The sequence below is a fragment of the Triturus cristatus genome, chromosome 2_2, assembly GCF_964204655.1.
Source record: "Triturus cristatus chromosome 2_2, aTriCri1.1, whole genome shotgun sequence".
Lineage (NCBI taxonomy): Eukaryota > Metazoa > Chordata > Amphibia > Caudata > Salamandridae > Triturus > Triturus cristatus.
This window is the reverse complement of record NC_140582.1, coordinates 757,507,538-757,531,877: the sequence shown is the minus strand read 5'-3', so window position 1 is coordinate 757,531,877 and position 24,340 is coordinate 757,507,538. Positions and strand designations below refer to the sequence as shown.

The 24,340-nt window shown below is 44.1% G+C and overlaps 1 protein-coding gene across 8 annotated transcripts in view; it reads left to right on the top strand.

Annotated features, from left to right (window-relative positions):
* The window catches only part of ZDHHC2 (zDHHC palmitoyltransferase 2), a 555,886-nt gene that overhangs the window by 342,088 nt on the left and 189,458 nt on the right, over nucleotides 1–24,340 (top strand). For all 8 annotated transcript variants that reach the window (XR_014978173.1, XM_085642023.1, XM_085642022.1 and 5 more), the window contains exon 8: nucleotides 14,524–14,656. Coding sequence is in view for 7 of the 8 variants with exons in the window: in XM_085642023.1 (XP_085498149.1) it covers nucleotides 14,524–14,656 (133 nt within the window). In the remaining variant the exon portion in view is untranslated. The remainder of the gene's footprint in view (nucleotides 1–14,523; nucleotides 14,657–24,340) is intronic.

Here is a 24,340-nt window from a genome sequence, read left to right as displayed (position 1 = left end):
CCACGCCCCAGGCTTACCCCTCGCCACATACACCACCTTTTCACGAAACATACACCAATCCATATGTTCTTTCCAAGCCAACACCGCAGGGGGCCTCTGGGATCCCCACAATTGAGCAATATCACGCTTAGCTATCATGTATCCCAGAGTCACCCACCGCGTCTGCGGGACCGAATAGTCATTTGGTTCCCACACATTCAGCAGGCATCTTCTCGCTTCGGGCAACAGCGCGACACGCGTAACCACACGCAGGACCTCATGCACACCACGCCAGAATCGCTCCACCTTTGGGCACTCCCACAGTATATGCATGAAAGTTGCCAACGCACCACAGCCACGCTTACACATTCCGTCACCAGCAAAGCCCATACGTAAAAGCCTTGGCCCCGTCACGTAAACCCGGTGAAGGATCTTAAGCTGGACGAAACGAAGGCGAGCCGGGATGGCCACCTCTTTTGGAGAGGCCACCGCGGAAATCCAATCCTCGTCGTTCAGCTCTAGCCCGTCGGCGACCCAGGCCTCGCGGAGACTAGTCAGCAGGCACGATCTGTCGTTGATCAGTTTTTTATATACGAGGGAGATCGTGCTGTCTGGGACATGGCCATCCAGCACTCTGTCCTCCAGGGGGGAAGACTCCGGAATGGACGCGACATCCGGGAAGACGGAGCCCAGCGCATGGCGGACTTGTAGGTTCCGAAAGTACTCACTGCCCTGCAGCTGAAACTCCGTCTGCAGCGCCGCAAAAGTCTTGAATCCCCCCCTCGTCCAGAGATCTCCCACCGTGCTGATTCCGATCGTGTCCCACTTCTCGAAGCCCTTCGACGTCCACAGGGAGCCCAACCTCTCAGACGCGTACAGCGGTGACGCTCGGGTCAAACGGTCCTTCCACCCCATGGCTGCATTAGCCGCGTGCCAGACACGCACCATGACACGCGTCGGTCCCGTCAGACGGGAGTCAGGCGCGGCAGAGTAGAGCGCTCGATTGTAGTCGCCACCGGGGAGGAGCATCTTGTCCATCTCAAACGCCGGGTTCAAGGCGGGCCCGTAAAGGCCATGATTAATTGCAGCCAGTTGGGAGGCCCAGTAATACCGTTTAATGTCCGGGAGGGCGACCCCTCATCGTACCACGGGAGCGTCAATTTAGCTAGAGCAATGCGCGGCCTCCCGTCCCAGAACAGGCGCCGCTGGAGGCCCTCCACCTCACGGAAATAGCGTGCTGGAACCAAGTCCATAGTATTCTGGAGGGCGTAGAGGAAGCGCGGCAAGGACATCATTTTAAACAAGGCCGCTCGGCCGAGCGGCGAAAGCGGCAGACGCCGCCAGCGCACCACGTCCTCCTTCAAGCGCTGGAGGGGGGGCAACAAATTCCGCTCATAGCGGGCCTCCGGGTCAAGAGTGATATATATACCCAGGTACCGAAACCCCTGGGAGGCAATCTGGATCGGACAGTCCCGTGGCAGGACCGGAGCCTCCCCGGAAAGCACGTATACACAGGATTTCGCCCAGTTGATGACCAGTCCTGAGTTGCGACCGAATGAGCGCAAAACATCAACCAGGACGATCAGTGATTTACGCGGGGAGGCGAGATACAGGAGGATATCATCAGCATAGAGGGACACACGGTCCTCATACTCGGGGGTCCAGCGGAGACCACGGATGGAAGGGTGCCACCGCAGCCACTCCGCCAGGGGCTCCAGAGCCAGTGCAAACAGGAGAGGTGACAAGGGGCAACCCTGTCGCGTGCCCCGCCCCAGCGCGAATGGGACCGAGACTCGCCCATTCACCACCACCTGCGCCAATGGGCCCGAGTACAACAATTTGACCCAGCTGATAAAGCCCGGTCCAAATCCAAATTTCGCCAGCATCGCCCAGATTAATGGCCACTCCAGCGTGTCAAACGCCATGGTGGCGTCCAAGGACGCCAAGATGGCCGGCTCCCGCACAAATGGGACACGCGCGAGCACCCCGTGCAAGCGCCGCAGATTGAGCGCCGTGTTGCGGTGTGGTATAAAGCCAGATTGGTCTTGGTGGACCAAATCGCCCACCACGCCAACCAACCGGTTGGCCAACACCTTGGCGAGGATTTTGGGCTCCGCGTTCAGGAGCGAAATCGGCCTATAGGATGTGACCCGTTCACGGGGCCTCCCCTCCTTGTGGATCACCACAATTGTGGCCAGACGCTGGTCCGGCGGGAGGGAACCCTGCGAGTGGGCCGCCAGGAACATCGCGCGCAGGTGGGGCGCCAACACATCCGGGCGTAGCTTGTATAGCTCAATGGGAATACCATTGGGGCCCATGGCCTTGCCGGATGCAACCGAGCGAATAGCCAAGGCGATTTCGTCCGAGGTGGGAGGAGCGTCCAGCGAATCCCTGTCCTCCACCGTAAGGGAGGGCAGTGCGATGTCTCGAAGCAGGGCATGGGAATCTTCCTCCGAGCAGGGGGAAACCGGGGAGTAGACTTCGCGGAAATGGTCCGCAAAGCAGGCGACAATGGCTTCCGGCTCGGTGACACACGCACCATCCACACTCTCAATCAAAGGAACCACGCGGCTCGCTCTCTCCCTCTTATCCAACCACGCAATCAATTTGCCAGCCTTATCAGCCACATCATACAATCGCCCCTGCTGCTCTCTACTGAGGCCCCTGGCCGCCTCCGTGACGAGGGCCCGATAGGCCGCCTGCTTTAGGTGTAGAACATGCAGCTTGGCGTCTGTTACCCCGCTCCCCAGGTCACCCTCCAGTTCTGCAATCTCGGCCTCTACCCGGGTCACCTCCTCCCGCTCGCGCCGCCGGGCATGGGAGATAAAGGAGAGGGCCTCCCCTCTTAGAACTACCTTGAAAGCCTCCCACAGGGAGATGGCCGAAGGGACCGACCCCACATTCTCGTCGAAATATCGCCGTAAGGATTTGATCAAATCGGCACGAATGGTGGGGTCGCGCAAATACCATGCATTGATTGGAGCCACCCTGCCATCCCCCCTCGGGAAGACATCGAAATGTAACAGCAATGGGGAGTGGTCTGAGATACCCCGCGCCAGATGGCGCACCTCCCCCACCCTCCCTGCATGGGCCGCCGGGACAAGGATGTAATCAAGCCGCGAGAGGCTACCATGGGCGCCCGAGTGGAAGGTGTACTGCCGCTGTGCGGGATGTTTTAATCGCCAGCAATCCACCAGGCCCAGCGTGTCTAAAAGGCCGGGCAGCCACGCCTGTGCCCGGGGGAGGTCCCTAGGGGGATGGCGATCCATAGACCCAGAAGCTACCGCATTAAAGTCCCCTCCAACCACCAGCAGGCCACTCGGAAGGTCCAGAAGGAGGTGCCCCAGATCCGCAAATGTGGTGGCTTGTAACCCAGGCGGGACGTACACTGATATAAAAATAAACACTCTACCCTCCATTCTTCCCACCAGAACAGTGTAGCGTCCCCTCTCATCATGGCGCACCTCATCAATCTCCAACGGGAGCGAGTTCTTGATCATAATGCCCACCCCCCGCGAGCCCGAAGTGAAGCCAGAATGGGCCGCCAAACGATATCCCCGCCGATTCATTGCATGAAAGGAGTTACCTATAAGGTGCGTCTCCTGCAGGAAGACAACATCTGGTGAAATACGTTTTAAGTATTGCAGGACCACACCACGCTTAATCCTATCCCCCAGGCCGTTAACATTCCATGACAACACAGTCAAATCCCTACCCCCCATCATACGTCGAAACAATCGGTCGTCCCCCACCGAGCATCTTAAGAACAACAACACAATTGCCTTGCGGTGCAAACAAACAACACACCCCCCCACCCCCCCATCCCCACAGAACTCCCCCCTCCCTGCACCCCTGCATGAGCCCAGACAGCCCCCCCAAAGTGCAGTGTGCCTGTCGCCCCATAGCTAAAACTAACTAGTCCCCCAGAGGAGGAGGGAAGCCCCCAACAGACCCCGCATGACCTCCGTAGGAGGGGAACATATGCAATCAATAAATGGTGAAGGAACATCGTCCAGAGCAAGGCCTATTTAGTCACCCCTCAATTCTGATCCGGCGGGCCCTCCTCGCCAGCCGCGCCCCCCCCGCCCCCCCGGCTCCGATCTCCAGGCAGTGTGTCCAACCAGTCCCCAGCCGCCTCGGGCCGGTCGAAGAAGTGCGTGCGACCATCCACCTCCACCCTCAGCTTAGCTGGAAAAAGCATTGAGTACTTGAGGTTCAGGTCCCGTAGGCGACGTTTAACACCAAGAAAACTCTGTCTCTGCTTCTGAACCGCCGGAGTAAAGTCTGGGTAGAAATGCACATCCATGTTGTCAAGCTTGACCGGTCCCTGTTGCCTGGAGGTCTGGAGGATAGCATCTCTGTCCCGAAAATTAAAAATCCGGGCAATGAGAGGCCGCGGCGGGGCACCGGTCTTAGGTCTGCCCCCAGGGACCCGGTGAGCACGCTCCACCGCAAAAAGCTTACTCAGCCCCCGGGGCTGGAGATGGGTCAGGATCAATTCTTCCACAAAAAGATCTGCCGCCTCCGCCTCTCGTCCCTCCGGCACCCCCACAATACGGACATTATTCCTCCGGGCCCAACCCTCGGAATCCTCCAGTCGCCGGTCCATCAGGGCGCTCGCCTGGCCAAGCCGGCGCACCTCCTTCTGAAGGGCCACCACGTCCGTCGTGAGGCTCGTTGTGGTGTGGGCCAGGGAATCGACCCGGTCGTTCGTTTTGGACAAGTCTGCCCTCACAAGGCTCACATCCACCAGGACCGAGTCTATTTTTTGCGCTAGGGTGTCAAAACGGGTGTTTCATACTTAATGGGGAAAACATTTCTTCCCCTAAGGGGTCAAGGATAATGTCCTTAGAGGATGATGGAAGGTCCTCTTATGGATTGTAAAATTCTTGATCATCTTCATCAAGATCAAGGACATACTCATCAGGTGCGTCTGAGGATTCTATATCATTAGATTCGTTATCTCCCATATTGTGAAGAGCATTAAGATGTTTTGTGCTGCTAGGGACACCCAGATGTTTCGTGCCGCTAAGGACACCCAGATAAGTCGTAGTTTTACTCTAAGATATTAAATACCTAGTATTATTTTATAACACGTCTCATTTCAAAATACTAGCCTCTTACTCCCCTTCATACACCATGTCTGATTCAGAAGTCATGTCGCTAGGGACACCTTGGGAGTTCGAGGTGCGAGGACCTCCATTCGAAGTTGAGGTGCTAAGACCTCCCTGAATTTATGAGGTGCTTGGATCTCCTATATTGCTCTTATCAATGTTTTTACTTTTACCCCTTAATTCAGTGATATTGTAGGGGTTTGGAATTTCTGAGATTTCGTCCTCATCAGGGAGTGACCTTTTAGAGGACATGATCTGACTTAAGGTCTCAAACATGCAGGACCTCAATTCCTTATGAAGGATTTTTTGCAGGGCTTCGTTGTCTATGTTAGGAGTAGGGGCAGGAGCCTTGTCTGAGTCAGAGTCAGACATGGTATATAGGAAATGTTAACTTGTAAAAAGTGGTAAAGCCCTTCAATGAAAGATAATTAGGGAGGATTTCCCTTAATAATAGTGACACGGTTTATAGATGAAGGAATGTCAAGAGAATAATTCCTCTCTTATTATAATTAATTTTGTTATAGAATGTTGAAAAGGCCAGTTAAATTAAGATTTCCAGCTAAAACCTCCCTTTTTTTTTATGAATAAGTTTGTAAAATAATAACTACTTGCGGATGAAATACGAAATAATAAAAGGTAGCGATGCACAGCCGTGTTGGAGTGCGCGGCCTGCATTGGTGCAAAGAGGTGACAAACTGGAGTTAAATTAAGACATTAGGTAAGCTCATTATGGCATGAGGAAGTAGAACAAGGATGAAATTGAAGAATAATCGTTTACACAAAAAACAAAATATTAAGGTTCGATTAAACATCTAAAAATCTTTAAATATATTTAAACATTAGAAATAGTACATTAGCTGAAAGAAAAGGCAGGTTAATCTGGTCAGTCAAGCAAGGATGGGACTAGGGAAGGGGGTGCAGGGAGATCTCCTTAAATTGGAGATCGGTATAGAGGCAGTAGGAAGGGCAGGTGGGGTTAAGCCACACATAAGGGAACTTCAAAATAGAGATAAAAATGAATAATGGTAATGAAGGAAAATGAACTTATCTGCTTGGAGCCGCATTTAAAGAGGCAGATTGTTGATGGCTCATGCCTTTCATGTGTTGCTATTGTTCTATTCTGGAAGCTTTTAATATTGTGATGTAAGCGGCTGCTTGGACTGCATTAAAGGAATAATGCATAATGTAGCCTCCGTTCTTGTAATTAAATCCAACAAAGTTTGGCGATAGCTTGCTGATAGGGCCTCACATACTTAGCCATGATATCCACCTTACATAGGATATCATGGCTAAGTCTGTTTCAAAGCAGGCGTAAGGAAACAAGCGATAACAGAGGTTATCGCTACTTTTCTTGTCACTATGCTGCTTTGCGTGAGGCTTGATAATAGGAGAAATGTCGCTTAGCGACATTTCTCCCGTTATCCTGGGGAGGAACGCCCACTTTGCATCTCATTAGAGATGCAAAGATGGGCATTAGGAATTCAGACACTAAGGCAAGGTTTCACTCGATAGCGTGACCTTGCTAATATAGCGATAAAATTATCGGCGCTTTTCGGACGAAAACGTCCGCAAAAGCGGCGATAATTTTATATCGCCGCCTTGTAGATAATACTCAGGTAAGTTTGCATCTTGTGTGAAGAAATTAAAAACACATTGAAAAGGTAACACACGAAAAATAATTAAGTGATTCATGCCGGTGGAGAGGGGTTTGAAAAACTGCATGTCTATGGATCTGGCTGTCCCCGGTTACCTGAGTGCAAAGGGAAATACAGCAGAGACGAGAAAGAGAGAGGCTCAGGGGAAGCAGAAAGAATGTGAGAGAAGAGCATACTACAGAAAACTGTAGGCATAGCTTCCATTGGTGCAGCGGGTGCTTTGCACTGGGGCCCAGAGGCATGAGCGGTGCACTGTACTTCATATTTCAAACAGCAACAGGAGGCCCATTTTCTTCCACTAGGGTCCATGAAACAGTGGGTGCACTACTGAGAGAAAGAAGTGAGAGGCAGAGACAACGGGCTGTGTGTGTACAAGAGAAATAGATAATACCGAGCTGAGAGAGACACATGCCGCTGTTTTAGAGATATGCGTGATGGAGGTGAGTCAGGTGAGAGGGATATATATATTTGTTTTGTTGCAAATTTATATAGCACAGCGCGAACTCGACCCGAAGGTATTGGAGCATTTTACATGAGCACTGGTTACGTTACACAAGGACATATTCCTTTTTTTGTTTTATGTTTTTTTGGTAGGCACGGGGAGATTAAGTGATTTGCCCAGAATCACAGGATGTGGACGTGACCCCGAGGCTCAAACCTTGGTTTCCCAGCTCCAAAGTCTGCAGTTGTAGTCGTCAGACCACATCTTCTCCCAAAATAATAATAATAGAGACATGCGACAAAGAGACAGGAGAAAGACAGAAAGGAGAAAACAGATGAGAGAGGAGACATATAAGAGGTGATGGAGCCAGATAGATGAGACACTGGCAAGGAAACAGGGGACCAGTGAGAGAGAGTGGCAAAGAATCAGGCTGGTAAGAGACAGTTCAGAGTGAGAGGGGGAGACAGCAGAAAGAAGAAACCAATGAAAAAAGACTGACTAGAAAAGCGACAACTGAGAGAGTTGGGGAGGATAGAAATGTGGGAATCAGAGACATATTATTAAGAGGCTGCTGAGAGGGAGATGGAGACAGTTGAAAGAAAGGCCCAAAAAGAGGTAGAGAGGTGAGAGACAGCAGAAAGAGCCAGAGAGAGTTAGAAAGGGAAGATACAGAGGAAGATAAAGAGGAGAAGAGACGTTACTTAGAGACATCTGAGAAAGGGGGGTGGTAAAGGACAGGTGAGACCTAAGGAGTCCACAACTGGTGAGAAAGACATTCGAGAAAGAGAAGGGGAGACAGGTGAAACAGACATCAGTGATATGATGAGGTAAAGAAGTAGGAGAGAGATGAGAGGAGAGAGAAGTGTAGTACAGAGGAAGAGAGGGCCATGGAAAGAGGAGATATGAGAGATGTAGCAAGGGTGATGAGAATCATAGAACAGGACAAGACAGAATTGAAGGCAGAGCACAGTAGAGTAATATGCAACACACATATTGGATAAGAGAGGTAGAGATCTTAAAGGAGAGAAGGAGAGATATAAATCAAGGAGACAACAGCAAAGAGCAGTCACTTTCTCTAGCAAATAAATGTTTATACTCTGGCACAGTATGACAACTGTAACCCACCACAGCACGATGATGATCAGAAGAGCAAAGATAATGAATGACCAAGCATTTAATAGTTGTGCCTCGGCACTTCAGACTGTAATTGCGTGTGACCTCATTTGTTAAATGATGGCTGTGATGAACAGGTGCTATCTATACCTAAAAATAGTCAAACGATATTGTTGTATCTTATATTGTGTTCATTTGAATGTTAACATTACTGCATCAGTGGCATGTGCTTTGTTTGCTTTCAGGCTATGTTCTAGGTTCTAGTGTAGGACTGTTTATGTAACCTGCCAGTAAGAGACTCAGTTGGTCTAGGAGTCTTGAGCTGGAAGGATGTCTGCCGTGCTGTACAATTAAAGTTATTCAAGCCTACAAGTTAACTCTCTGAGTTTTAATATTGGCGACGAGTTATAGTCTCTCCAGTCAGAGGAGGCACGGGAACGGAGAGTGGAAGAATCCACGAAGGAAAACTACATAAGGAAGAAGAAGTCAGCGGATTACGGGGTGTAAAGAAAATTTGAAGGAAGAGCATTTGAGAGGAAGAGAGAAGAGTTATTTTTTATGGGAAGCTATTCGATGATGGAGGCGAAATCAGAAGAGTGAAGGTGTTTCAATTTAAAAAAATATATTGTCAACGTACCTTACGAAGAAAAAACGTTCAGGTGGAACGATCGGCGTATCCAAGCACCGCAGTAGGTAAGCGGAAGAGAAGGGTACGTGAAGGAGCGTTCCTCAGGAGTGTCAGTACGCAGAACGCACGGTGACGTGTGGAGCGTGTTGAACAGCTAAGCGTTGCCGAGTGAAGGAAAGAGTGAGGACATGTTACGCGCGTGCGCGTAAAATGAAGAGAAACGCGCATGGGAAGAACATCGTGTTGCCTTAGCGAGCAGGCATCGGATCAGGAAGAAGTGTAAACTGTGCGCGGAAGAAGGCGGTGTGTATTGAAGAGAGGAAGAAAGGAACAGTACATAAGGTGGGAATACATCTAACTTTTAAATATTGAACTGAATTTTGGGCCCTACGTTAAACTGATTGGTGAGGAAGACAAGGGCAATTTTTTTTTTTTTTTAAGATTAATTCCATCCAACATTACCCGAGGTATACAAGATGATGTACCTTACATAAAAAAAAGGGAAAGTACATTTCAAAGCTTAAAGGAGGAAAGCTGATAATTATTTTGTTTTATTCTTTCACATGTTAAGGCCATTTTGTTAATTGGGCATTACTCAACATATTCAAGTGTAAAAAAAAAAAAAAAAATAGATAGATATATAAAATGCAGTTTGACCCTCCTGCAAAGTTTTTACAAAGTAAGGGAGATCCACCCCTACCATGGTCAAGGTGGAAAGAAGAGTTTTTGACATATATGAAGGCAATTGATGGAGAACGGATGGGGGCAGAGAGAAAAAAAAGCATCCTACTACACTGCTTAGGATCAGAAGGTCAAGACATTTTTAGAGCACTTCCACAAGTTACGGCACAAGTGGGAGAAGAGAATTTGAATTTGTATAATGAGGCACTACAGAGACTAGAAAAGCGTTTCAAACCAACAACAAGCATTGCTTTAAACAGGTTTAAGTTCTACACGAGGCTGCAGAAGGAGGATGAATGAATCCTTTGATGACTTTTTAACGTCACTAAGATTCTTATGTGTCCATTGCAAATTTGGAATAATGGCGGCCGAAATGATTAGGGATCAAATAATTGTGCATGTGAAAAACAAGAAGGTCCAAGAAAATGTGTGGGTGATGGGAGATCCTAGTTTGTCAGAAGCAATAGCTAATGCGAAAGCAGTGGAACAATCAGAAAGTTGGATGCAAACCATTAGGCAAAGTACTAAGAAGGGTGAATGTGTGGAAGAAGTGTGTGCTTTAAAAAACAATACAGGAAGCAGTACGCAGTTTAAAAAAGACAATATGGATGTTGTTCAAAAGAGAGTTATAAACAAAAGATACAATAGTGGAAATTCCCTTAGAAGTAATGTGAACATGGGAGGGCAATATATGTGTTTTAGATGTGGGAGTAGGACGCATTTTGCATCCTTTACAGGTTGTCCGGCTATTAATAGACAGTGCAGGAAGTGTGGAAGGATAGGCCATTTTAGTACCGTTTGCAGAGATATTAGGAAAAATAATCCATCAACATCTGCGTCTGGCTCTATCTCGACCATTAGTGGTACAGAAATGGTTCATAGTGAGGTGGGGAAGGAAGAGAATGGTGTCAATAACGAGTGTGAAAGAGGATTTGTTGTTTCCATTGTTAATAGAGGTATAGGTGAAGATAAAGAAATTCTTCTGGAGTCTCCAAAATGTAAAGTCGAGGTTTTGGGTGTCGAGCTTCACCTCATGGCCGATTCTGGATCGCCATGGACTATAATTTCGAGAGATTATTTCATGGATAAATTGCAAAATGTATGTTTTGGGAAAGTACTACATGCAAACGATGTTATTGCTGAAAGCTTTGACGGTACAGGAATTGATATGGAAGGATATTTTAATGTCTCCTTACAGTTCAAATGCAGAGTTGCAGAGATTAAGTTATGCATCGCTGTGAAGGGTGAAAATGTGCTAGGATGGCGTGATCAATGAAAGTTAGGTATTATTTTAAACCCACGAGCTGTAGATCCTGTCACTTTAGGGGACAAATGCGAAATAGGGAACATTGCTGTGTTAGACTCTAATGTCAGAATGGAAAAGTTAGTAAACAAATTTAAGAATGTTTTCTGTGATAAATTGGGAAGATTTAAGGACTTTGAACACAAAATCAAAATCTAATGCACGTCCGGTAGTACAAAAATTAAGAGGTGTACCCATTAATGTGAGAGAAGAGCTCAGAGAAATGTTGAAACAACTTACGGATGAGGGCATTATTGAGGAAATTGAGTCTTCAGAATGGGTTTCACCCATTGTTTTAGTACGCAAGGCTGATAAGAATTTGAGGGTATGTGTTGACCTCAGATCTCTTAATTCAAACATAGTGATTGATTGCCATCCTCTTCCAAACATAAACGAAGTGGTATCTATGTTGGAAGGAGCAAATGTATTTTCAACATTAGATCTAAGGTCTGCATATCATCAGATCTGTCTGTCTGAAGAGTCAAAAATCCTAACGGCATTAATTACCCCTTAAGGACTGTTTCGTTACACCAGGATGCCGTTTGGTTTAGCTTCAGCAGCATCTGTTTTTCAAAGGGTGATGTTTAGAGTTTTTAGAGATATTGATCATTTTGTTAAATGTTTTCAAGATGACATCTTAATATTCTCAAAAAATGAAGAATATGATTGTCATCTTAAAGAAGTCTGCAGTAGGTTGGAAAAGAATGGTCTCACGCTCAAGGAAAGTAAATGTAAATTGTACAAGAAATCAGTAGAGTATTTAGGGCATACTTTATCAGGTGATGGGGTCGTCCCAAAGAAATCCAATGTGGATGCTATCATCAATGCTCCGGCGCCTACAAACAAGGAACAGTTATTGAGTTTTGCGGGGATGTGCGAGTACTATAGTAAATTTGTTAGTAATTTTGCAAGCAAAATGGAACTGTTGAGAGAGTTACTTAGAAAGAATGCAGATTACATTTGGAGAAGTATCCAACAAAGAGCGTTTGAAAACATTAAGCAGGAAATAGTGCAGGCACCCACTTTGAGGTCTATTCTGTGTTAAGAAAGAATGCATTATCACTGTTGATGCAAGCTTGTATGGCATTGGGGGTGTACTTTCGCAGAGGCATGGTAGGGAAGAATGGAATGTGGCCTTTGCTTCAAGAACACTCAATGAGTCAGAAAGAAAGTATGCTGTTATTGAAAGAGAATTACTTGCGTGTGTGTGGGGCATCGAACATTTCAAACTGTATGTGTGGGGTAGTAAATTCACGTTAAGAACGGATCATAAGCCTTTAGTCAACATTCTTTCATCTGGTGGAGGGTAGAATTCCACCGCTAGAATTGCTAGGCATTCTTCTAGGCTTCAAGAATATAACTTCAAGACAGAATATGTGCCAGGGAAGAAGAATGTTACAGCTGATTTTCTGTCAAGGTTACCATGTGGTCATAGTTGTGTTAATGTGGTAAAAGAGACTGACTTTGTGCTTAACATTAATGACATCATTCCTGCACAATTTCAGGACATCAGTGAGGAGTTTTGGAAAGAGTGTGTGGATGAGGACGAGGATTTGTTGGAGGTCAAAAAATTTGTGATGGAAGGGTGGCCTAACAAGCGTCGGATCAGATCTGAGTTATTGCCTTTATTCAAGGTTGCAGATGAACTTGAAGTGGAAGGAGATTTTATTTTCAAGAATTCTAAGTGTATTCCTCCTAAAGGAATGCGGGATTTTATTCTTAAAATTGCACACAAAACACATCCTGGGATTTCTTCTATGAAACATCTTATAAGGAATTTTTTTTGGTGGCCAGGCATTGACAGGTTCATTGATTGCATAATCAGATAATGTGAGCTTTGTGTTTCTAGTGAAAGGATGTTGAGCGTTAAAACTCCACCTTTAAGAATGGTGGAATGGCCAAAGGTACCTTGGCAAAAGTTAGCTTTCGACATTTCAGGTCCCTTTAATATGCTTCCTGAAAAATGTAAGTTTGCTTTAGTGTTAGTTGACTACCATTCAAAATGGCTGGAGGTAAAGTTTGTGAACAAAATAACAACAGAAATTGTGTTAAATTTTTTAAAAGAAACGTTTGCACGTGAAGGTTGCCCGTCTTACCTTGTCACTGACAACGGTGTGCAGTTTACGTCTTCAGAGATGAGGAATTTTGTTGATGAGTGTGGTATAAAACATATTTTCACGCCTCTTTATGGACCACATGAAAATGGTCAGGTTGAAAGGTTCAACAGAGTTTTGAAGGATGTTATTGTTGATTCCATACAGTTTGGTAAGGACTGGTTAAACAGAGTTAGAGAAAAATTATGGCTATACAGAATCACTCCTCATACTACAACTGAGGTTAGTCCGTTCAAATTGTTGAAAGGAAGAGAGCCAGCTTCAAAGGTCTGTCCGTGGTGGTTTAGAGAGAAGTGTATGAAACTAGACTCAAACAGTGTATGTATTGATGATATTTCTTTGAAAGTGAAGAACAAACAACAAAAAACTTGTTCTTGGTTTGATAAAAAGTGGAAAACACAAACACCTTCATTTAAAGTTGGTGATTGGGTTAGGATCCTTAAGCCTGGTATTCTCTGCAAGGGTGCTAGTAAATTTGGTAAAGCTATGCAAATCAAAAGGGTTTTTAAGAATTCGGTTGCTACTCAAAATGGGAAGGTCTGGAATGTCAGAAGGGTTGCAAAGTGTCCACCCAGCGTCAGCGGAAATTTGTCTAATCCGGTTTCTTGTGATACTAACCGTGTCAATGAAAACAATGCTGGTACTTCTTGTGAACCTAGCAATGCGAGAAAAGAGAATTCCGTTTTTTTTAAGGCCAGAACCTCCAGCCGTGTAAAATATTTCCAAAAGAAGTTGAATGACTATATTTAGTTTGTTTACTTGTGTTTTTTTATTTTCACCATGTTTCATTTCTTTTCTTTTCTTTTATTTGTTTATTTTTTTGTTTTTTATATTTTTGTTCAAAGGAGGGGGATGTGTTGTATCTTATATTGTGTTCATTTGAATGTTAACATTACTGCATCAGTGGCATGTACTTTGTTTGCTTTCAGGCTATGTTCTAAGTTCTAGTGTAGAACTGTTTATGTAACCTGCCAGTAAGAGACTCAGTTGGTCTAGGAGTCTTGAGCTGGAAGGATGTCTGCCGTGCTGTACAATTAAAGTTATTCAAGCCTACAAGTTAACTTTCTGAGTTTTAATAGATATCCCTTCTTTGATGTCAGGCGGACAAAGGATGTGTGGTCACCTCTGCTACCCCAGGCATTTCGGTGAATCGATGCGACCAACACAAATAGATACATCATTAAAGGCGTGGTCTGGCTTACAGAAATTGAGACCTTTGCCTGCCACGTGACTACCTTAAATGAACGTTCTGCTTCTGATCTAGCATCACAATTTATAAAATAGTGACGTCATTTCACCCTTTCAAATGAATCACATGAATTTCGACCGCTTTTTATGTATTTGGAAATTGACATTTTTAATGAAAAGTAATCTTCAAGTCTGCATTTAATATCTGTTTCCAATCATTATTACATTTGGGATACATTTCGATCTCCAGTCTGTTCATTTAGTGTATTCATTTGCCTTGTCTTCTTTCTTGTTGCCTTCTTTTAGAATGGCCTCCCGGACACCCAAGCCAAGTTCCACATCATGTTTTTGTTCTTTGCTGCCGCCATGTTCTCAGTCAGTCTTTCTTCTCTGTTCGGTTATCATTGCTGGTTAGTCTGCAAGAACAGATCTACTCTAGGTATGTGGAATCATTAATTTTGTTTTGAAACATGCAAGCACATCTTCAGTGTGACATTTAACAATTATTTCTGCAGATTTATTTGTGATTTCTAGCACGTTCCTCAGAAGATTGTATTTCCATTTATTTATTTCACTTCAGGTGTCAAGGCACAAGGATCTGTGTTAATTTGGACTAGGCCCCTATATTTACTTGTATGTACCACTCTCTTGCTCCTCTAGCGCCACAATACATTTTTAGGTCTGGATTGACAACACATATGTCTGTGAGACATATTAAATATAAATAGAGTGTGCTTTGCCTGCACCCAGAAGACCATTACACTGTAACCCCATGTCATTGGCTAAGTGGTGAATCATTCAGCCTTCCAGAAAGTGATTCCATTGCAATGCAGGAGGGACTATATTACATCTGAAAAACACACTCAGTCCTGCTTTTTGTTATAATCAATTCCTTATATCCTATATGCATTTTATACCGAAAGGAATGATTTTTGCTACCTTTTTTACAACATTGATAAGGCCAAAAATGACCACCTAATACCACGTTACTATTGACACTGCCTCCACTCCTGGACTTTTTACCTACAAATCATTGATTTTAGGTGTATTCATCTAATTAGTTCAATGGAAGAAAAACAAGATTACAACATCCAGAATGCATAAGGCTATCACAAATAAGTCCAGGACTGAAAATAGTGTACATAATGACCTTGAGGTAAATGGCCACCCTACGTTTTAATGTGAATAACAGCACGGGGGCATGCAATGCATGTGAAAAAGCATTTGTGAAAGCCTGTGTTTACATCTGTTAGCACATTAAAGCCAAACCTATTGTTTTTGCCATTGCTTGTTTGGTAATAGTGAGCACTGCAGATATTGTCACATAATATTTCAGCCACATCTGATTTAAAAATACCAGCAAAGAAAACATCTATCAGTGGTATTGTGAGAAATTGGGTTGTTGGTTGACTGGGGCTTGAGCCCTGGTCAAGTAGCAACCACAATCATTGTCAGGCACAAGCCAACCATAATCTAACCTGTCCTCAGCCCTCAAGTTAGGCTTAATTTAGAGGCAATATGTATAGAATGTGTGCAACACTTCTAACAGTAATAAAGTGAAAACAACACACAAAAAGAGTGCCACACCAAGATAGACAAATAATTATTTCTTTAATAAATAAAACAAGATCAAAATGACAATACTCGAATTTGTAGACACAGTGATATTCAATTTTAAAGATTAAAATAGTGCCAAAAAGCTCAAAGTGCCAAATGTGGATCTCTGTTCATGCCAAACAGAGAGCAAAGTCACAAGTTCAGGCCGACCACGATGGAGTGCGGGACGGCTACAGGGACAAAGTTAGGCCCGCTAAACAAAGTACCCTAAATCCTGCCTTGCAGAGCGTTGCAAGAATCCGCCAGCATAGCGCAGTCAAAGCGATTCATCGGTTCTGAAATGCTACGAGGCTGCGATGAGAGGGCCTGCATCATTATCGAGGATCCCATCGATGGGGCTTGCAATGCAAAGTCGGTTGTCGAGGATGCGGCACGCAGTCGGGGCAATATATCGCTTCCAAAGAGCTGAAAGGCTGCGATGCAGAGTCCATCATCATTGTCGTGTCTGCTGTCTATAAGGGGTGTGAGGGCCTGCGCCATGGATGTGTCATGCAGTCGGGGCGATACAGCTGTTCCGAAGGGCTGCGATGCAATGCAGGTCTATGAGACGGGCCCAATCCACGCAGCAGCTGCGATGCATCAGTTCTGCTCGGATTTGCGCCGTGCATCACAAGAGATATGTTGGTTCTGCTGGATCCACAGAGGCTAGCAGAGCTCCTTAAGCCCACTTCCAAGGTTCCAGGACAAGGATGGCACCACTTGGCAGGGTAGACTCACAGATGGCAGAATTCAGGTGCAGATGCTGGTGCAAGGTTGTTGGAAGCCTGTTATATACCTGAGGCTTCAGATCAGGAGGCCAGCGGTGTTAATTTCCAAAATATGCATATGGAGAAGTTATGGTAAAAAGTAAAAGAGCTTCATTTTCATATAAGGACTCCAGCCTCCAACCAACTGTTTATTCTCCCCAGCTTCTTCAGCTCTCACTAGGTCATGGAATCTAGAATATAGAACCCCCAATGACATAGGCAAGAGCCATATACCACACATCCTCCCCCCAAACATGACATACAAAAATACTACAATGGACAAAACAGATATGAACAATAATATGGTACACATCAAATAATCTAAACAGTTAACTTCATAACTATAACTTGTTACACAACATTACTGATAAATTAACTACAGCAATATGTTTGAGATTTCCAATGTGTCCATTTTCAAATTTAACAGCATTTTTAAACAAGTCCAGCACTTTGAGAGGCTTGCTGAATTTAGAATGGTTACCACAATTGATTGGATGCTTCATCACAACCAAATACCCAATTTCTACCTTGAGATTCAAAACCCCTTTCGTGAGTCATATATTAATTTCCTTTGAATTTGTTTGTCTTTTTCCCTTGATACACAACCATCCGCGATCTTGCAGTTGTGCTCTTGCCACTCAAATTCATCCTGACTTGCATTCTTCTACATCCAAAAGGGATAGGTCATATTACTGGGCAGTCTCCTCTGAAACAACTGAAAAGGAGTATCACCAGTTGTAGCATGTGGCGAGAACTTGTAAGCTTCAACCTTTCTCCACAGCTCTTCCTTCCAATCTTTCCCACACACTTTAGCTAGTTACAAACTTTATTTCAAAGTTCTATTGAGTTTTCCATCATGCCATTTATTTGGGGATTATAAAGTGAACATTTCTTGTGCAAAATATCCCTCTCATACAAGAACTTTCCCATAGCATGTGATGTGAATTGAACTCCATTGTCAGTGATGATAGCTCCCGGATTGCTTTCTCTGCTGAAAATGTTCTCCAAAAATCTTATTACTGAAGCTAAAGTAATTTCTGACACAACTGTGACTGCAGACCATCTAGAGAACATATCCATTAGTAAGAGTAAATAAACAAACCAACAACCCACCATTTTAGGACCCAAAAGGTCTAGGGCAATCTCCTCCCATGGTACCAATGGTACATCTCTACATCCCCTGGGGGGGCATACTCATCTTCTTGATTTTGTCACTTAAAGAACATTCAACACATTCCCTTATAATTTGTTCAGTATGCACATCCATCCCTGGCCTCAATAATCCCTCCTCAATCTTTCTTTTGTTTTACTCATGCCAAGAGGTACTAATCTTAGATTTCTCATGACTAACCAATTGTTAACAAATAAAATATTCCATACCTTGCAAAAACATTTCTCACCCTCAAAAACATTTCTCACCCTCATTGGATACATCACAATCCCCTCCCTTGAGAATCTTATCTCAGATACTTCAGAGCATACTGTCCTTGCCCAGCTCATTCAGCCTTGTCTTTACAATCATCTGACATCGCTAATCTTGAAAGGCATTCTACTGCTTAATTTGAAACTCCAGGCACATACTCCACATTAAACTGGAAATCCTGTAAAAACACAACCCACTTGCAAATGCAACTGGATACAGAATCTAATCTTTTTCTCAAAACAACTTCATGTAACAGTTTGTGATTGGTGCAAAAGTTAAACCTTTGCCCCCATGAAAACTTCTTACATTTTCTTATAGACTAATATAACGCCAGAGCCTCTTTTTCAATAGTGGAATATATTGACTCAGATTCTCTCAGTGCCCTGGAGGCAAAAGCTATGATGACCTCACAAACACCCTGAACCTGCTTTAATAATGCCCCAAGACACTTGTCACTGGCATCTGTAGAGACCGAGCACAACATACCTGGGACAAAACTACTCAAATTCTGAGCTCCCTACAAACTTACTTTAACATCCTTAAATTCCTCCTCACATTGTTCACTCCAAACAAAATACACACATGTTCTCAACAATCCTCTCAAAGCACAATCCTCCTTCTAAAATTTGACACAAAACGAGAATAAAATTCGGTACATCCTCCTTCCTTTCTAGCCTCGATAAATTCAGTTTTGCATTCACAAGATCATCCTCAGGCTTAACCCCTTTGACCAAAATTACATGTCCCAAATGCTCAATTTCCTCTTGGGCAAACTTACACTTCTTAGCCTTGAGTGTGACACCATTCTCACTTAAGATCTCCAGTACTTTCTTGACTCTACCCAAATGTTGCTCTCTGTCTTATCCAAGTTTCAAAAAATTATCCTGAAAAAACAAAACACTCTCCATGTTTCTGAACATTCTCATCATCAGCCTCTGGGATACTGAGGCAGCAGAACCCAGGCCAAAGGAATGCGATTGAATCTGAACGTACAAAAATACCTGATAAATGAAGTAAAGTCTTTAGACCGATCTGCAAGTCTGACCTGACGATATGCCAAGGTGAAATCTAGGGAGGTGAACCACCTTACACCAGAAGGAGTTCCCACTAGTTCTGTTATGTTGGGAAGAGGAAACTTGTCTTCAAACACCCTCTTATTACATTCTCTCAAGTCAATAAATAGCCTAATCTCAATATTGGGCTTGTGATTTACCACGATAAAAGCCAACAATTCTGTTGCTTCCACTAGTTCAATTATGCCTTCACTACACAGCCCGCCCAATTCCTGTTGGACAGCTTACCTCACACTATAGGGAATATTCCTTGCCTTGCATGAAAATGGGACATCATCCGCTTTGAGCTTTATGTCATGCGAATAATTCTGCAAACACCCTATGTTAGATGAAAAGACAGAGGGAAACTCTGTCACGAGATCCTTAGGAAAATTTTGGGCACAGTTAATTTGGACTCAGGCCTGGGGATTGGCATTGGATTTATTGTTATGCCAAACAACTTCTGATTAGGCTGATTTAGTATGGTATCCCCAACGATGGGAACATAAAGTTTACCTTCTGCTTCATTCCCTTTAAAACTGAAATGTCTCTCAAAATAACCAATCAACTCTATAAGCTTACCACCATAAGAAAAGGGTTAGACATCGGGATTAAGCAACTCAGCTTTGCCCTTAAAGTATGTATAGACCATGACATCCAATATTAAAGTAAACCTGCATCAGAATCCATCATCATGTTTACAGCAATGTCATTCACCCAAACTATGTCAGTAGGATGCCAAACATCATCACTCACTCCATTGACAGTACCCCAAATTTGTGGCAGAAAGGGTTCACTCACTGCACTTACTTCATTGATCTTCTCTTTGTCTTTATCTATAGTTCTAGGGTTCGTACAATTCTTACAACACTTAGCCTAATGCCCCTATTTTCCACATAAATTGCATTCACATTTGACAGCAGGACAACCCTTACTATTGGTCCATGTCCTAAATTACCACTTCTAAAGCATGGCCCTTTACACTTTAGTTATCTGTTTTTAGATACTTGCGGAGATTGGAATGAACAGCTTTTACCATCTACAAATCCGATTTCTTAAAAGATTTCTGATGTAATTCCACAACACATGCCTGAGAATGTTAAATTTGCTTTTCCTCTGAGTAACATCTCACTGAGTATAGAATGTCCCTTTAACCCCAAATCTTCCCTCACTTTGTAATTCATACACCACAATATGAACTGATCTCTTATCCATTCATTTGTATTACTTCCACAACTGCATGTGCATGCCAACTGCCTCAAAGTAGTCACATAGTCCTCTACTGATTCATCAGGCTGATGTGCATGTATACCAAAATGATACCTTTTCAGTATTATAGACATTTAGGCAGATAATGCCTATCCAACTTTTTCACACATATTTTGAAATGTGTTTATACTGGGTGCTGCATCACTCCCTTCTTCATCAGACAAGTCAGTGAGATGATCAAAAACCTCCGGCCCTTCAGGACCAAGACAGTGCAGAAGTAAGGCAGCCTTCTTTTCTGCAGAAATGTTTGTGCCACATACTTTGAAATAATTATTAAACACCTTTTTCCATTTATACCATTTTAGCAAAGATTCACCAGGCATTTGTAAGAAAAACGGAGGGGGAGATCTATTCTGCATTATAAAACAACAGTGAATAATCACACAATACATATTTTGTTGCCCAAATCACAACAAATAATAATAAGCTCACAACAAAAGACCAAACACTAGTTTCTGATACAATACTCGAGTCTTCCAAGGGTCTACCTGTGAAACAATAGCCGATATGAAGAAAACAATAAAAACATCTCGAAAAAAGTTGCTGTAGAATAGAATTTGGCCAGTAGCCGATAGTCACACCATAGGATATCAATTACAAATTTGCAGGGGGGAAGGGATGAAGTAATGCTTCCAATGTGCTAGATATGACGGTTAAACATGGTCCTCAATGCGTTGGGAGAATTCACAAAAGAGGAGTGAGTTCATACAGTTTCTTTACAGTGCCCATGATTGCCAAATAGTTGTCAGCGATAGAGCTTGCACATGTATATGCAAGCTGTAGAACCTCTGATTTCTGAGGCGTGTGTGCAGTGAAGCTCAAGCAAGGCTCATGGCACAGCTAGCGATTAGAAGATGAGGGCACAATGAAATCTGAACCGCGCTGTGGCACAGAAGTATGGCATGCCGAAAAAGCCGCAATGCTTACGTAAGGTAGAGAGCAATAACATAACATGTGTATTTGTAAAGCGCACTTATCACCCATGGGTCTCAAGGCGCTGAATAACAGATGTTTATTGCTGCCCAACTCAATGGTACTTATTTTATGGACCTCTGATGGATGAAAGACTGAGTGGACCCGCCGGGATTTGAACCTGTGACCATGAGGTCGAACACAGGCCCCTGCTGTGGATGCATTAGTCCACCAAGCCACCAGACCCAGCCACCATAACGCTTACACAAGGTAGCAGCAAGGGCCACTGCTCGCATGCACAGTTGATCTCTGCCTGTGCACCCACAAGGATGCAACAGTTGAAACCAGCAAGGGCTCGCGGCTTCCAGATGCCGCCGTAATTCTAAGTGCAGCAAAAATATAAGCAGTAGTAGATAAAAAATAAAACAGGGAGTAATCCAATCCAATTCAATCCCTCATGAGGCACAATAGAACAGTTGATCCTTTAGAGAAGACATATCCATGTATTCCTGCACAGTGTTTTATCCTTAACAAAGCTGACCTTTCAAAGTAGAAGGAGCATAATTGGAGTAGAGCTAATTAAGAGGTAAAGTACCTTTTCTCAAAAACACAAGGCAAACTGTCTTATGAATCCAGTAGTGTAGTAGTTGAAGTCCCCAAAGTATGAGGTTCACCAATTTGTGGTAATCTCCTAAAGATACGTCCGGAGAAGTTATGATAAAAAGAAAAGAGCTTTATTTTCATGTAAGGACTCCAGCCTCCAACTAACTTTCTTGTCTCTCCAGCCAGCTCCTTCAGCTTTCACTTAGTCTTAGACTTTAGAACATAGAACCCCCAATGACATAGGCAAGAGACAGATACCACACAAGCCAACTAGCCCTTGGAGTCGCTCAAGGTTCGGGGTTCAAGCGATGGTAGTCCAGTTGTTCTCACCAAGGCTAGAGGGCAGGAGATCAGCACAGCAGGGCAGCAGTTCCTTCAGAGCAGCAGTCCAGCAGAGTGGCAGTCCTTGTAGCAGCAAATCAGTCCATCATCTCGGCAGGGTGTCCACAGGTACAGAAGTGTACTGAAGTGGTGGTATCTGAAGTCCAATATTTATACCCAGTTGTGCCTTTGAAGTGGGGAGAAGCTTCTAGCAGTATGCCTTTGAAGTGAACAGGTGACCTGCCTTCCTGGCCCTGGCTCCAGACTAATTACATGGGGTATGCAGCCCTTTGTGTGGAGAAAAGGCTTATTCAAGTATAGGTGGGGTTGGGCCAGCTCCTCCCTCCCATCCTGCCAGTGATGGCCAATCCAGCCACAGCTAAGCTCCCCATTATGTGTGGTTGTCAAGGAGGACTGCACAAAACCCAACTGTCACCCACATCCAGTCATCTGACCCAGAAACAGCTGCATGCTGCAAGGGTCTCATTTACATGTTTTGGAGGCAGGACCGTGCAGTAAGTCACTTTGCTGCACTGCCCTGCATTAAAAGGAAAGAGCAGGAATGCATCATATTTATGAAATACAGCACAGTCCTGTCCTTTCCCACTGCAATGATGCCGTTGAGGCTGCCTTATACCAATGCAGGCACCTCTGTGACCATGGTGCAAGGGTGGCTGCATTGTAGGAACAATTGTCTTTATGCAGGCAGGGACACCTGCACAAAAGTAATTCATGGAGGTGTTACTTTATCCCTTCTATGTGTCCTGCAGAATGAAGCACACATAGGAAAAAACAAGTTATTTCTCTTCGTTTTGCCGTCCCTGGGAAGGTGTAGGCTTTCGACGCATTCCCAGGTTTGAAAGTCCTTGTAAATCTGGGCATGCATCAAAATCCATGGGTGTTGCATGGGAACACCCACTGCAATGCCCATGGAATGCCTTTTTGACGCAGAGTTAGGCAATACAGGGACCTGCACTGCTTTGCCTTACTCCATATCTACAAGGCCATGAAAAGCCACGCATAGATATGGGTCTACCCAAAAAAGTGACTCACAGGCAGCGTAATGGGCTTGTAAATAAGCCCCCAAGTGGCTAAGGCAAGAAAATGTAACTTTCTAAAAGTGGCAATTTCAGAATTGCAATTAAAAATCTGACTTTACCATAAGTCAGGATTTTACATTGTGATTCCAGAAACACCGAACATAAACTGGTTACCTAATACCAGTTGAAAATTACACTTAAAAAAATGTAATAATGAAATTCCAATATTATCCTTTGGGAGAGATAGGCCTTGCAGTAGTGAAAAACAAATGTAAGAGCTTTTCACTACCACAATATGTAAAACGTAAAAGTACATGTCCAACCTTTTAAATTTATTGCACCTTGCCCTTGTGGTTGTCCAGGGCCTACCTCATGGGTGACATATATGTATTAAAAAGGAAGGTTGGGGCCTGGCAACATGTATATTTTGCCAGGTCGAAATGATAGTTGAAAACTGCAAACACACAGGCTGCAATTTCAGGCCTGAGATATATTTAATGTGCTACTTAAGTGGGTGGCACAATCAGTGCTGCAGGCTCATAAGTAGCTTTTAATTCAGAGGCCCTGGGTACAGGTAGTGCCACTTTACTAAGGAGGTATGAGTAAATTAAATATGCCAATTGAGTATAAGCCACTTCAACATGTTTATGTAGAGAGCCCAAGCACTGAAGCACTGGTTAGCTGTGGTAAAGAGTCCTAATGCCAGCAAAAATGAACACAGTAAAAACAGGAGGTCTGAAGGCAAAAAATTAGGAGAAAGCCCTGCCAAGGATCTTAGGTCTAACAAGTATCAACTATTGTCTCCATTTTTATCTTTTATCAAACTGCCAAAACAGAAACAACTCAAAGTAACATTTCTCCTGCCAAACTGCTGCGAAAAAAGGGAAAAAGTCCTTTGGAATACATCAGAAGGACAAAAGGCACAAACGCATTGGGTGGGTGAATTCAGTGGTAAAATATGTTGGAATCGATCACAAAAATATTTATATGCTGCACTGAGATGTTTTCCAGTTCTTAAGGCTGTTTTTTGGTCTGGGTTATGAAACCTCTCTAACTTGACACTCTAAGGTCCAGAATTACCAAAGTGGCACAGTGATGCATGAATTCAGTAGAGCTGCATTTTACAAATTTTAAAACATT